A 15,671-nucleotide genomic window follows, 5' to 3' on the forward strand; every position below is an offset into this window, starting at 1 on the left:
GTAACATAAGGTGGAGGGGGAACCGACCCCCCCTTAACATCACCTTCTTTCTCTGTCTTATCACACCCCGTCTCACATCAAGGCCCTGATTGCTTGCTCTCTGTTTAGCCAGTTTCATGAATGCACGCAGAACTTTTAATTCCTGTTGTCTTTTGATCTCCCTCTTAGCACTCTTATCTTGTACTTTGTAGTCTAGAATTTTCCCTTCCATCTGAGTTAAAAGCTTAGGGTCACATGACCCCTGTTTCGGCCAAGAAACACTATGATCCTTTGTCCATTTAGACCATTTGATCATTTGTTGCATCACCATCTGTGAATCTAACGCATACCATCTAATAATGGCCTCTACAGGCGTAACTGATTCCCCTCTAATCAAATCCATCTTAAATTTCACAAAATTACTAAAATTACTAAATCACAACCTGAAAAGCAAGATTACCTCCCTTCACTAGTGACTGAATAAAACACATTCTTTCGCTAAGCCGTCTTCTACAAGTCTGTTATTCCTGAACAAGCTAACTTGAACCAAGCGTGGGCATCCGACGAATTCGACGGAGGACAGCGAGATCTTTCAATAGTTTCACACTTCGTTCATCTTCTTCTTTGTCGAAAATGTATCCACCTATACGACCATCAGCCAAAGGCCATTCATATCTTAGAGGCGGATTTATAGTGCTAAGACAACCTACCGCACCATCTCTTTTTGCTCTTTTGGGTGCATATGTCATTTCAGGGTCTACGGTAACAACCCTAACTGGTGTGGTAGTGGTAGTATCCTTAGTTGTTGAAGCCATTCTGATGTTTTCAGCTGTGTTTCAAGTCTTAGTTTGTAGCTCTACACATAGGCTATCTACCCTCTTTATACTTGTGCAAGAAAGAGAAAGAACCGCCTATTGGTTGGTTTGACAGGCCATGTGCAACCTTGGACCAATTGGACCTATACACAAACCTACATATCAGACCATCCTCTGTCAAACTTTAACTGCAGCTTTGAACCTCCTCACCCTAACAGCTTGGTTGTTAGATAAAAACCTAACCGTCAATCACTCACACTAACCAGAGACATCAATCAATCAAACTTTTGATGAGCTATCAATCATGTTCAATTAAATAATCACATTTTGACAGATAGTGCATTATAAGAACTACTGGCATTTCCTTGTAAATAGGCCTGAGAGGTATTGTCGGAAAAATTGAAATGCCTACCGTAGAAGTAGAGGATTTTTTTTACGTCTCCAACCGAAGATTTATTGGATAGTTTAACAAAAGAGCAATTGGGTCAGGTTGCGGTACACTACCAAATTGATCTTCCGAAGGGTTTAAAGAAACAAGAACTCAAAGAATGTGTGAAATCAAAATTGGTAGATATGTTGGTCATTTCTAGAAAGATTACCGCCGAGACATCTGGTCCACCAACAGCGACGTCAACTCCTAATGCAGGTGAATAGGTGGGGAGTCTGGAAAACCAGGCCGAGCTCTTAAAGCTTCAGCTCGAATACAAACGCTTGGAGGCCGCAGAGCATGAGAAGGATCGTGCATTTCAGCGTGAGTTTGAACTGAAACGCTTAGAAGCAGAACAAAATAAACGTGAGTATGAAAGGGAGCGTAAAGCCTCGGAAAGAGAAAATCGGCGTGAATTAGACCTCAAACGTTTAGAGGCCGAGGAAAAGAAGCGCTTGGAACAGCCAGCCGAAAGACAGAAAGAACGGCTATTCGAGCTAGAAAAAATAAGACTACAGCAACAGCAGAAAGATAGTGATATGGAAATCCAAAAAGAGAAGCTGAGATTAATTGCTGAAGGGAAGATGCGGGTCGGTGATGATTTCCCTGTACCGTCTGGCATTCACGGTGATCTTTCTAAAATGATTAGGTTTTTACCTAAATTTAATGAACGTGATCCCGATATCTTCTTTTCGCTTTTTGAGGGGTATTGCTGATGAGCATAGTTGGAATGACACTCAGCGCACGTTGTTACTTCAAACTGTCTTTACAGGGAGAGCCCAAGATGCGTTTGTGGCGTTGTCGTTGACAGAGTGCAAACAGTACAGGTGCGTCAAAGAGGCTATTCTGCGAGCATTCAAACAAGTTCCTGAGTATTATAGACAGCGGTTCAGAAACTGGAAAAGAGGTGAACGGCAAACTTATGCTGAAGTTGGTAGAGATCTTGTTGCGTTTTTTACCCGCTGGCTTCACTCAGTCGATGTGACTACCTTTGAGGAATTGTTTGAATTAATTGCACTGGAACAATTTAAAAACATCGTCCCTGAGCGGCTTACTACTTTTATTTAGGGCCCTATTAGATTCTTAAAGCTACAAAGGTACAAATTCCCATTCAAAATGTTGTTACGAAGAGATATGGAATCATTATCTTATATCGAACAACACTGCCGCCTATCATTTCACTGTCGAAAGCTAGTTAGTTAGCTAGCTCCATTGTTAATGTTTGGTACAGCTAACAGTAGCTAGCTAATTAACAAGAACCAAAGTAGTAAGGAAATGTAATTACAATCACTCACAATCACTTCTCTTAGCAAAGTTACACATTTTATTAGCTAGCTAGCTAGCTAGCTGGCTTACTATCTCGCTGTTAAGCGAGTAAGGCATTTTCAAGGGATTTTTACTTACTGTCGAAGGCACACCATCAGGAGGCGATCCTTGTCCAGCCATAGCTTTAAGAATCTGATAGGGCCCTAAAGGCAGCAAAATCTTTGAACGCGCTGGCGTACAACCATCAAGGCAGAGGACAACACTGCCACCTACCGGATAGGATGGCACTGTCGAAAATTGTATTTGTGAATCAGAAAGCCATTTGTGTGTGGATCGCAAAAGACCAAAAAGAATGTCTCAAAATTACGTCATAGGAAGAAGGATTGCACGCGTGTATTGGGCGATCCACAAATGCAGATTCAACACTTCACACGCGAATTGTAGATTTACAAATGACAGACAATGAGAAATGCACACACGAAATGTTAAGTATTTAAAAAAATTACAAACGATATATTTACGAATGGATATCTATGTGTACAAATCATAGCACATTTATGTAAATGCCAACTTACAAATCACGAGTAAGAATTTTGTTTTTGTGGATCGCAAAACACATTTGTAAATCGTGAAACATTTGTGGATCATGGTACTTGCATTTACGAATACTTTTGAGACATATCTCTCTCCATATGCGAAGAGCGCTATCCGTGGCTGCATCGCGTGAAAGTCTTGGAAACGACGCTTAAACTGCTCCTGCAATTTCTCGATGTCGGCCTTATATTTGTAAAGTGATTTCTCACACTCGGGAATTTTTTTTCGCATCTCCTCACAAGCGGGAAAGTGTGCCAAATTCAGATAATGGGATGAAAATCCATTTTTGAACAGGTCTAGTTACTCTGAAATGCGGTCATGTGTGCGTACAGGTCGCACACAGTTTGGTCTCTCCCCTGCAACTTTGCGTTCAGGTGATTGAGATGTGAGGTAATGTCTGTAAGGAAGGCCTCTCTATGAAAATTCTGAACAAGAAAGAGACAATCAACACAGTACAACATTCAGCAGAAAGATTTCAAAACTTTTCAAAGGACTAGGAAAAGTGAACGGCTACACGCACAAAGTGACAGTAGATCCATCAGTACCACCAGTAGCACAGAAACTGAGACAAATTCCATATCACATGAAGGAAGCAGTGAATCAGGAATTAGACAAAATGATTGAGCAGGATATCATAGAGTAAGTCAATGAAGGATCTGAATGGGTGTCAAACCTACTGCTCACACCGAAGAAAGATACAGCTGAGATGAGATTATGCGTAGACCTCAGAGAAGCGAACAAAGCTGTCATCAGAGAAAGGCATCCCGTAACAACTGTTGATAGTATATTGCAAGCAGTTCAGGGTTCTAAAGTCTATGCAAAACTCGATGCCAGGAAAGGCTTTTGGCAAATTGAATTAGACCCAGAATCAAGGAAATTGACAACATTTATATCACACAGAGGCTGCTACAGATACAAAAAGTCCCGTTTGGATTATCATCAGCACCTGAGGCCTACCAGAAGGCTATGGATTTATTGATAAGTGGAATGCCTGGAATTGTATGCTACATGGATGATATGGTTCTGTATGCAGAAGATGAAGGACAGCTGGAAGAAAGGCTGAGGAAAGTGTTTAAGAGATTTCAAGAAAGAGGATTAACACTTAACAAAGACAAATGTGTGCTGGGACTGAAACAAATTGAAATACTTGGACATGTGATCTCAGGAGAAGGAATAAAGCCTGACCCAAAGAAAGTTGAAGCCATTAAAACAAAGCACCAAGACCTGAGAATGCGACATTACTCCGTTCTTTCTTAGGCAAATGTGGATTTTTGATGAAGTTTATTCCAAACTACGCCAACATATCAGAGCCACTAAGAAGATTGACAAGAAAAGGTCAAGAATGGCAATGGAACAGTGAGACTGAAAAGTCATTTAATGACATGAAAAGAGCAATGGTAAGCCAACCATGTCTGGCATACTTCAAGCTTGACGCACAGACTACTGTGATTTCAGATGCCAGTCTAACGGACAAAACAAACTAGTAGCTTATGGAAGTCGCTCACTGACCGCCACCGAGAGACGCTATTCTCAAATAGAACGTGAGGCTCTATGATGTGTCTGGGCTGTAGAACACTTCAGAACATACTTATGGGGAAGCAAGTTTGTTTTACAAACAGATCACAAACCTTTGATCTATATGTTTAATCCAGAAAAAGCAACAATGCTACCACCACGAATCCAGAGACTTGGGATGAGACTGCACCCTTTTGAATACACAATTGAACACATAGCAGGGAAGTGTAATGTCGCAGATTCTCTCTCAAGACTTCCTTTGGCTGTAACAGAAGACAACGAATATGTTGACGATTACATGGAGAGAGTACTTTCCATCATCACAAATGAAGTGCCTGCCATTACGCTTGATGACATCAGAAAAGACAGACAGGAGGACGACGTACTACAGCAACTCGTTCCAATCATACAAACAGGACAATGGCCGACTCAGATTGCTGAGGAAATGCAACCATATAAAAGATGCGCAGATGAATTATCAACGCACACTGGATTGATCCTGAGAGCGCACCGGATCGTGCTGCCAAAAGGTAAAATCAGACAAGCAATGCATATAGCACATAAAACACATCAAGGAGTAGTGAGAACGAAACGATTTCTGAGAAATACGTTTTATTGGCCTAATATGGACATTGATATTGAGAGAATGATTAGGAACTGCAATGCTTGCGTTCTGAACCAACCACTACATGAAGATCAGCCACTCCAACCACTAGAGTTACCTCCAAGGCCATGGACAAAGTTAGGCATAGATTTAGTTGGTCCAATAGGAAATCTACACATACTGACAGTCATTGATTACTACACGTTTTACCCTGAAGCTATAGTGTTATCAGATATATCATCACAGTCAGTGATTGGAGAACTGATGAAAATCTTTGCACGCTTTGGATACCCCCTAGAGGTAGTGACTGATAATGGCAGACAATGTGTAGCTCATCTCTTCGAAGATTTTCTCAAAACTTGTGGAATCAAGCACATTAGGGCGTCACCCTATTACCCCAAGAGTAATGGTAAGATAGAACGTTTCCATCGTTATCTGAAAAAGGCCTTCAGATCAGCCAAATGTGAGGGAAAGAACTGGACGGCGGAATTGCCAAAGATTCTCATGGCATACCGTACCACCCCACACAGAGCATCAGGTGAAACTCCAGCCTACCTTATCTTTGGAAGGGATATGCGCACAAAACTACCAAACTTGGAGAAGGAAGAAGAAGAAGAATGCGGGATCAGAAAACATCATGACGAATACAAAAACAAAATGAAAGAGTATGCAGATAAGAAACATGGAGCAAAAGAACACACTTTCAAAATTGGAGACATTGTATACATTGCAAATCTGGAAAACAGCAAATTAGATGCAAAATACCAGGACATTCGTTATGTCATATTAAGAAGCACTTCTGACACTTCTTTTGAATTGGTCAATACAGAAAATGGAACTCTGGTGATAAGGAATGTCAAACACCTCCGACATGCACCTTTCCCATTGGAGTTTAACATTCCCGAACCAGCGACACCGAACATGGACATGAGTACCTGAGGATACACCACATCCACAGCATCAGCCTGCTGTAGAAACCCCTCAAGAGACTGTCAATTAGGGTTGGGTACCGAGAACCGGTACCAATATGGAACCGGTTCCAATACAACCGGTACCTACCCGGACCGAAATGCAACGCAGATTTCGGTGCTTCATTTCGGTGCCTGAGCCAATTGAACACGGTCGCTAGGCAGATTCTGTGGGGCACATGTAAAACTGCCCCAGCTCCCAATGTAAACTTTGTCCTGTGTCGCTCACGCTCATTGGTGTTTTCATAGCAACAGTGTTATGACAGTGAAGAGCAGGCAGCATTTCAGAGCAAGCACAAACAAAGCTAGCCATCAACCTTTTAACAGAGAAAATACCGAAAGGTAAAACGGTCAAAAATGTGGCTGTATTTCGCCCAAAAAGATTCAAACATCGCGACGTGCAGCAAATGCAACAAAACAATTGCGTGAAAAGAGGGGAGAGAAGGCAAGAGTCAACGGCAGATCAGCAACCGAAGACTGAAAAATATACGGAGATGACAGCTAAACTACCAACGGTAGTCGCTTAAAGGGGCAGTACACATTTTCTCGTACTGTGTTCAGTAAGAAGATAACAAGATTAACTATAAACAAGATAGAAAGATAGGTATAAAACAAATCAAAAAATGGTGAAAGATTCCATTGAAATAAATAGCCAATCAAATAATAATATTATTTTTGACTCCAGGCAAATATGCCTCATATTTTTGGCAAATAAGTTTGAAAGACTGTTTTTGTATTTATTTATAATTTATTAAATATATCTTATAACTGTTTTTTTACAGTTTATATTATAAAAATGTTCATTGCAGTTTGAAAGGTTAAAAAAGTTTGATAAGCTGTAGTTGGAAAGCCAAGTGTTTTGTATGTATTTATATTTATAATATACTTTAAACAGTTAATATATTGTTCAATTTGAATTGCTGAAGTATTGAAGCTGTAGTGTGTGTACAGAGTGTGTGCGTGTGTTTTGAATTTATTTAAGTATAGTCTAAACTTTTGTTAACAGTTCATATATTATTTAAGTTTTAAGTTAAAAAGTGTTGTGTATTTATTCATAGATATATAATCTACTTTAAACAGTTCATATATTTGGCAATAAAAAAAGCCTTTCTTAAATGTCGTCAAACGTAATTTTTTTTTTATTTTTTTTTTATAAAAGTATCGGTTCCGGCACCGGTATCGTTTTAAAAGTACCGGTTATGTACCGGTATCGGATAAAAACCAAACGATACCCATCCCTACTGTCAATGTGCCAGAACCTAAACCACCAGAAGTAACCACCAGATCAGGGAGGGCTATCAAGAAACCAGCCCGTTTCAGAACATGATTGTAAAAAAAAAGACAAAGAATGTACTCTTTTGAAAGAAATGTCTTATGTTTAATTTTGTGGAGCAGAATACTTTGTTAGAGTTAAGGAACTGTTTGATTTAAAACTTTGAAATTAAGAATATGAGATCTAATTTACTTTAAGAATTGGAGACTAGGTCTACATGTTGAAATGTTATGTTATACCAGGATAGATTTAAAATGTATTTGATGAAGATAGAATAAATCTACAAAGGGAGGAATATGTAGTATAGTTAAGGAAACGCGAACTACGGAAGCCAGGAGAGGAGACCGCGAAAGTACAGAGATAAGTCACATGTATGTTAGACAAACAGAGTTGACAATAAAAGAAGTTAATGACAACCAGTTTCTTTATTGGACAACACAACACTTACAAATATACTACAACATAACTGTTCAAAATGAAAATACTGATTAGGAAACCTCTAAAATGATCTCTTATCTAGAGTCCATGTAGTACAGTCGTATATAACTATTGTTTTACCTATAATATTTGTGTAGTACTTAGTATTTAGAGTAGTCTCAGTAGTAGTTTTATTAGCTTTTGTATAGTTTTACTACAGTAATACATGCCACTGAGATAATTTGCTATGGTTGTCATGGTGGTTGCTAGGCCTTGCTAGGCCATTTCAAGGGAAGTTTTTGTGTTTCATTTTTGTCAGAGAGGAAAGAGGGTGACATGCTTTGCTGTATATGGTGGAGTTGGAAGTAGTCAAGATGAGATGAGATAGAAAGAGAAAAAGAGGGACAGGAAGAGAGAGATGGTGCCAAACGACTGGTTTCATTTATTTGAGGTATTAAAAAGGAGACATGATACAGCATAGAGAGATGGAGGGATAAAAAAGTGAAGAGAGTAAAGTTGGCAAGAAGGAGAGAAAATTGAGTGATACAGAGGGATGGACAGTGTGAGAAAGAGGAGTTGGAGAGGGATATAAAAAACGAGTGGCTGAAGGAGAGAGAGAATGAGTGAAAGTAGTAAAGAGACAGGACAGGGGGAGGAAGGAGATGATCGATGGGTCATTGTGTGGAAGACATAGACATGGCATGGAAGTAAAAAGGAAATAAGATGGAAGGGCGGATATGGGACTGTAAAGTCAAAGAAAACTGACATAAAAGGTGAAAAAAAGTGTGAATTGATGGACAGAGTAATTGAAAGAAGAAAGGAAAGAAGAGTAAACAAAAGAGGCTATGGACAAAGACAGTGTCAGAAGAGAGATTGAAAGAAGGAGAGAAAATGGACTGGAGCAGAATTATGAGGTGTGAGAAAGAGTAGACTGAGAGGGAAAGATAGAAAGATGGATAGATAGAGAGACGGAGAGAAAAACGAGAAGAGTATGGAAGGTGTCTCTTATCAATATTCCTAGTTATACAGTTGGGTGGAGAGTGACAGAGCGAATGGGAGCCTTGGCGCAGGAAGAATACAAATAATAAGAGGAAGAAGAAGCCTAGGAAGAACAGTACAGTGCATTGCATGTACTATTAATAACAAGTCTAGGAAGAACAGTACAATGCATTGCTTTGCTTTGCACACAAATCAAATAATACACAGATTACAAGACAAACCCTGAAACACAAATCCGGAATTTCTCTGTGTGCTAAACATCAACGAAGAAATAACCATATAATACAATCATATTCCCAGGTATGTAAAAAGACACCTTATCGAAGTGGCTTGGCTAAGACCATTTATATTGCCCCTACTGCCATTGCAGGGAATCCACAGTGTAATTAAGCTGGGAACCTAATATATGTTCCGCGTTTCCAGCGGCGCTTGTTTACGGCGGACTGACCAGCTAGCCGAGGACACGAACCTCCAACAAGTCGGTAATTCCATTTATACATCTTCAATGAAACACATTTGGTGCACCAACTTTGTTCACTTAAATAAATGAATTCAACTTTGTTGAAGTTCGTGTAATCAGGTGTGTGCATCTTTGTGTGTGTGTGTGTGAGCCTGCATGCAAATCCATGGGTGTTTGTGTGCGCTAGCGGTCGCAAATACATACGGGGCTGGAGTGTGCCGTTCATGTGCGATCGCACCATGCACACTGTAATAATAAGAAGCCTAGGAACAACAGTACAGTGCATTTCATGGCAGTTAAATAACTGATAACTGAGAGACCCACATTCGATTATGTTAATTCATATATACATGACCGCAGACCCATTTTAGCTCTAAAATATGTCTGCTGTTATCCCTCTTATACCAGCGATATACAGACTATAAGGCAAGCCACTATGCGTCACCAATTTCATACAGTGAGCAGATTTCAGCAGAAGCGAACCATAGCTAGCTTTACTGATCAGGGATTCTCACAACAAACACGAAATCATCTTAAGTAAACACATCGATTACCTAAGGATTTCATAGCCACAATCTGGTGAATGAAATACATCGGAAGCTTTAGGCGCAAGAGCTGTAACGTTTAGTTTCATAAGAAATGTGGGATGCGAGTTAAGAGTTGTCTGTAAGCATGGATAACATTCTGGAGTCCCTGGTATTGTTTGAGGCTAATTTAATTATGCATTAGCATATAGGTAGCAACATCTTTTTTTTTTTTTTACGAGATTTCGTTAGAAAACTGACTGATAAAACTGCCCCGATGTCGGAGGACAGTTGTAACAGTGGCTGAGGACAATTGTAACATGTCAGTTTGAAGGGGTAAAGTAAAATGTACGGCAACTACCATGGATCATTCAAACCAAAATAGTGTTGGATGAAGATTTTTCTGAAACTGTTAGTCTTTGCAGCATGGCGTTTGTGTTCAAATGCCAGTGAGATAGACAGGTGTCACATTTTCGCCACAGCTCTCACTCTGCTGCCAGTAGCTTACATCTCCCTCGATACAACACTGTTATGTTTTCGTGTCTATCAGAAATATTTTTTAATGTACTGTGAAATTACTCACTGTATGACATCACAAACTATGATATAACACTGATAACTTTCTGAGTGTGAAATGTGGCGGACTAAAGTATGCTATTGTACAGCTCCGGTACACAGAAAGGTCTCCCGGGCCTTTCTGTGTGGAGTTTGCATGTTCTCCCCGTGTTCACAAGGGGTTTCCTCCAGTAAGAACCCCAACAGAAAAACATGCAAAATAACAGAAACATGTCCATCCTGACCAAAGATGGACAGTTCACTTCACTTGGTCCCCGGGCGCTACAAGCTGCCACTGCTCCTGGGGGTCCTTGGAAGGACAGTCCAGGATGGGAAAAAGCAGAACTAATTCACCACGATCTCAGGCTTACTGTGTGTGTGTGTGTGTCCTGTGTCGCCTCCATATATGCACGTGTGTGTTCCAGTGTGTCGTGTGTGCCATTAAAAAACCTGACAAAGGTCTTAATTATTATAATATCTCCTGTTTGACAGCCTCATCAATATTAGTAACATGTAAGTAAATAGCCATACAATATTTGTTCTAGTTTGCATATTTAATTATGTTAACACTACCAACTGATTTGCATCAAGCAACACTGTTTTGCATGTTTGCATTAACTAAAGTTAGCATGCATTTCCCTTCTGTTTTCCGAAAATATATTGTGTACTAGTGTACTATAGTGTACAACTAATGAGGAACACCAACAATTTTGGACACCTTGGTCCACTTATTGTTGTTTTTTAAATGTATGTTCTTTAGGCAAACAGGGAATTATTAGGAAACTGACGCTTCTGGTCACCAGGGCCAAAGCTCTCGCCACTCCTGGTGTGAACATAGTGAGGCTCTCACTCCGCTGTCTCTGCAAATAGTGCTCTTCTGTTGTGTTTTGTGGTACTTGTCGTTATGTGTGTGCACGTCCCTCTACTCAACTTCATGCATAGTCAAAGGGCACCTTATGCGTGGCAGCAGCCCAAATGGGAAGCTCCACAATAATAGTATATTAATTATAGTATATTGTACAATTATTTTTATATATATTTTATTTTTATATATAATAACTTTACTCTTACACAATGTAGTATGACCAAAATCACTTCACATCAATGGTCTCATGTTGGTTATTCTACAATACTTAGATTGAATATAAAGGGTTTGGCATAATTTGGGGGAATTTCTATAAGAAAGACTCTTAACCGCACCGTATATAAACCACATTACAGTATTTTATGCAACACTATAAAACAAACCTGTGTATTGACCATGTATTAACCTCAGTTTATTCAACGTTACCTCATGCCATGTATTTTTGATGCAAGCACTACTAGCCTTTTAAAAGTTGTATAAAGTAGGGACGTTTTTAATAACCTTATACGGTTTAAATGGAAGAACTCCCTATGCATGAAATAATATCTAGTTATCTAGTTGATAGATAGCTATAGTCTCCTAGATTAAAAAAATTATAATAGAAAAAGGTGGAAACCCTCAGGGTGCCTGTGCAGCTTCATATGAACGAGTTCATATTCACACATATTGACATGAGTTCAGCTGCCAACTGTTACGATGGTTCGCTAAGCTAGAGATAGCTAGTATAGTGCATAGCCAGGTTAACTGGCATGAGACCTTGCACACCTTTTGCGGAGGTTCGGGCTCCATAGCATCCCGTTAAATATAGTCTGGTAGGAATACACGACACCTCTTACTTTATTGTTATTAAAGACTGAGTGTGACTGAAAATGTGAAATCTATCCAATGTTGTTTTTACCTGATACATTAATGGCATTCGTATGTGAAAGGGAGAGAGACCCATTCATGCTTCACCTGGCAGAGTTACTGTGCGTGGAATACAAGGCTGCAGAAATGTTACCGTGGTTAATAGTCGGGAAATTATGGTAGGCTTCATGCAGTGATGGACAAGACATTATACATTTACAACAAAAGCGCATTACAGCTAATTTTAGCAACAAAAAGAATGATCATCAAGCTGATATGTTGTAACTTTAGGACAGGATACAGAATAGCTTTGTACATTTCTTGAACTATTACAGCCCACAGTCACAGCCCACACACACATTCCCAAAACTAAAATATACTGCTGGTCCTCTCTCAATGTTGACCACTATTATCCAGCATATTAGTTTTATCCCCTGTGTACTGCCTGTTGGCAGCTTTGTCTCCACTTCATTGAATAACAATTGCAGCACAAACTTTTATCTGTAGAAAAGGATTTAGTCTGTACTGCAGTTTTCTATGTTGTGCGATTAGTATCATTATTTAATAGTTCAAGTTAATGACACTATAATTTGATTTCTTTGGCAGAAATCTAGGAAGATATTTTTAGCACAGGTCAAATAGGCAATATGAAATGCCACAGCATGAGCGAGACATATTATTCTGTTATATGTTCTGATATGGTTTGTTTTATAGTAGTTATTTTAAAGTTGATATTGTTATGTGATTATGGTAGTGGTTCTGCTTGCCTATCAGGCAAATTCAGCCCACGCCAGTGCTTTTAAGGTAATGGGTACAGTGTTTGTGTGTCTGAACTTTAAAGTTGTCATGGAAGACAAGCCTGCAAATAAACAATGCAAGTAAGCCATATGACAGTGGACAGAGTGCATCCAACAAGGTGCTCAAATAGTCCAGGCAAAATAGCGTTTTACGACAGACTAATTGTAAAATATTTTTTTTCAGCATAGATCATTTCTATGAGGTGTCCAGAACAACATACTAAAAGTCCTAAGAAATCCAAGTTGAGGAAATATGTTTAATTCTCATCAATCTGAGATGTGTGCTAATAAAAAAAATCATTTTCAAAGAAACTTGTAATACAACATTTTTACTTTTCATGGGTACTTTCATTGTGTAAAGTTTTATTTTGATAGGAGTAAAGGAAAAATTTACATTTTTTCATGCATTATTAGCACACATCTCAGATTGATGAGAATGAAACATATTTCCTCAACTAGGATTTCTTAGGACTTTTAGTATGTTGTTCTGGACACCTCATAGAATTCTTTTACAATTAGTTCTATTTTTGGCTCCAAAATGGGTTAATTTTCCTGGCCTAAAAGGAATCAATTAAGGTCTCAATAATACATCACACACACCAAAACAGCTTAGTCATAGGCCGTATTCTCTATACAACAATATTCAATGTTTGAGAGAAGATGCCAACCTGAAGCGAGTACAAATAGAGGAGATAAAGGCTTAGTGTAGCCGTTCAGAATACACATACAGTACATATGCAATATCATTGTGAGCATCTTGAGTCCACATTATGCACATCGTAAGGACAGTTATTTGAGGTTGTAAAGGGGATCTTCCCTTTTGGTACGTATAACTACAAAACAAATCGATGGAACCGAACCGTGCATTAAAGCCAGCAGTGTACACATAGCCTTAGAATGGAGTAAATGTTCATTCTTTCATACATTCTGTCATTTCAAATGTGCTTCTTTTCTTTTGCAGAGGCAATGGCAACAGTTCTCTATAGAGGAACATAAACCAGCAGCTGAAACCTCCTCGAGCCTGGGCTGCTCCATCAGGCAGATGGTGATGAACCAGATGGACTCAATAGATAGCGATCCAGCTGCTGAACAAGACAGTGGAAAGTGAGTGATTACTTGTGAGCCACACTGATTTCTGTTATTTTGAGAAATGAATATTTGGATTAGACAAATACCCAACCAGTGCTATTCAAAATATATGTTAATGGAATATAATCAGTGTAGTTACTAAAAACAGGCACAAAGACACTTTTGCACTCAATTTTTTTTATTGTTCAAGCTCACATCAACATGTTCTGTAAGCAACATTAGTTACGAAATGGAAACATAGGAACTCATGTTTTGCAAGTGGTTGAATTAGACATTTCACGGCAAAATGCTATTTATGTATAATGTTAATTATTTATCATGTTATCAACCAACAAGGAGATGTAAAATGGCAGATGTATGCAGAGTTAAGGTTGTCAGTGGAGCAAGTTAGAAACATAGAATAAATAAGAGGTTGAAAAGTGGTTTAGGTTGATCTCTCAATTTAAAAGTTAACCATTTTGATTGTGTGGTGTGATTTGCAGTCTTCGGAAACGGCACAGAGAACAACGCATAGCTGGAACTGTGCAGAAGCTTCAAGAGATGAAACAGAGGATGGTAGAGGCGGAGAAGAAGCAGAACCAGTGGCTCTACTGGAGGACCATCCTCCTTGGCATGGGTGCCGGGGCAGCCCTCATTGCTGGACTCACATTCACATTCTGGACCTTCCTCTCACATTGACAGACTACAATCATTTTCACAATCAGTATTATTATTACTGACGTTTATGCTATATATATTTCCAAAGGCAATGAAAGTTATTTGTCTGCTAACATTAATAATAAATTAGGTATTCAAACCCCTGTACGTTTCAGTTCCAGATTAAGGCAGATGATAAATGATTCCCAAATAATACACAAAATACAGCAAAAATGTAAATGTCATGGAGAAAGTGGAGATCCTCTCTGGATATTAACATCGCTTTGTCTAAGGGTCATAGGATAACGTTATATAGCTGTTTTGCGGTTGCCAGTTATATATAACTTTAACTCTAATGCTGGGCCAATTTCAATAATTTTTGTCCCTAGTAAAACAGGATAACGTAAAAAAAATCCTGAAGTTTCCCTTTAATGGGGGGAAAAGACTCGGAGTGTTTTGATGTCCACGTGAGCACTATTTGATCCATAAGAAGAAAGTGAAAATGACATCACACCACCCAGGTTCTGCCCCCTAAACCAAGCATCTGTTGCCCGGGTTCTTCACCAATCAAAGCTTTACAGGATTTGAGGCCATCTTCAAATGTTTTCAAAAAACAAAAATTGTGCGAGGGGGGATGTTGGTACGTAGCTGGAGATTGAATGTCTGAAGGGGTACAGGACTGTAAAAAGGTAGGGGAACGGCTCTGGGTAGGGTGCCTTGATGTGCACGTGCCGATGGTGTTGGGCAGACCAGCAATGGCATGGAAGGCCCTCTTCACCGGGACCTGCTCCTGGTCTGTAAATGGAAAGCGGATGTAATCTGGGACCAGTTGGACGATCCCATCAACAACTTGCTGGAGGCTGCGGCTGATGGATGGCTGCGATATACCCACCCTGTCTCCCAGCTTCCTCTGGAATGTCCCAGTGGCTAAAAAGCCCAAGGCGGACAGTACCTGGACGTGTGGTGGCAGAGGGTTGGAGCGTCAGGTCCGGCTCCTCAGTGCTGGCTCCTAAGTATTGCACAGCTCCAGGAGGACAGGTCT

General features: G+C 39.6%; 1 protein-coding gene across 1 annotated transcript; it reads left to right on the plus strand.

Moving 5' to 3' along the window:
* Positions 1–9,263: 9,263 nt before the first annotated feature.
* Positions 9,264–14,793, plus strand: LOC105894066 (tyrosine-protein phosphatase non-receptor type 2-like). The gene is made up of 3 exons (XM_031576967.2): positions 9,264–9,335; positions 13,866–14,008; positions 14,476–14,793. The coding sequence occupies exons 1-3, from the start codon at positions 9,264–9,266 to the stop codon at positions 14,669–14,671; spliced, it is 411 nt and encodes a 136-aa protein (XP_031432827.1). The 3' UTR covers positions 14,672–14,793.
* The last annotated feature ends 878 nt before the right edge of the window (positions 14,794–15,671 follow it).

The sequence above is a fragment of the Clupea harengus genome, chromosome 11 (genome assembly GCF_900700415.2).
Source record: "Clupea harengus chromosome 11, Ch_v2.0.2, whole genome shotgun sequence".
Classification (NCBI taxonomy): domain Eukaryota; kingdom Metazoa; phylum Chordata; class Actinopteri; order Clupeiformes; family Clupeidae; genus Clupea; species Clupea harengus.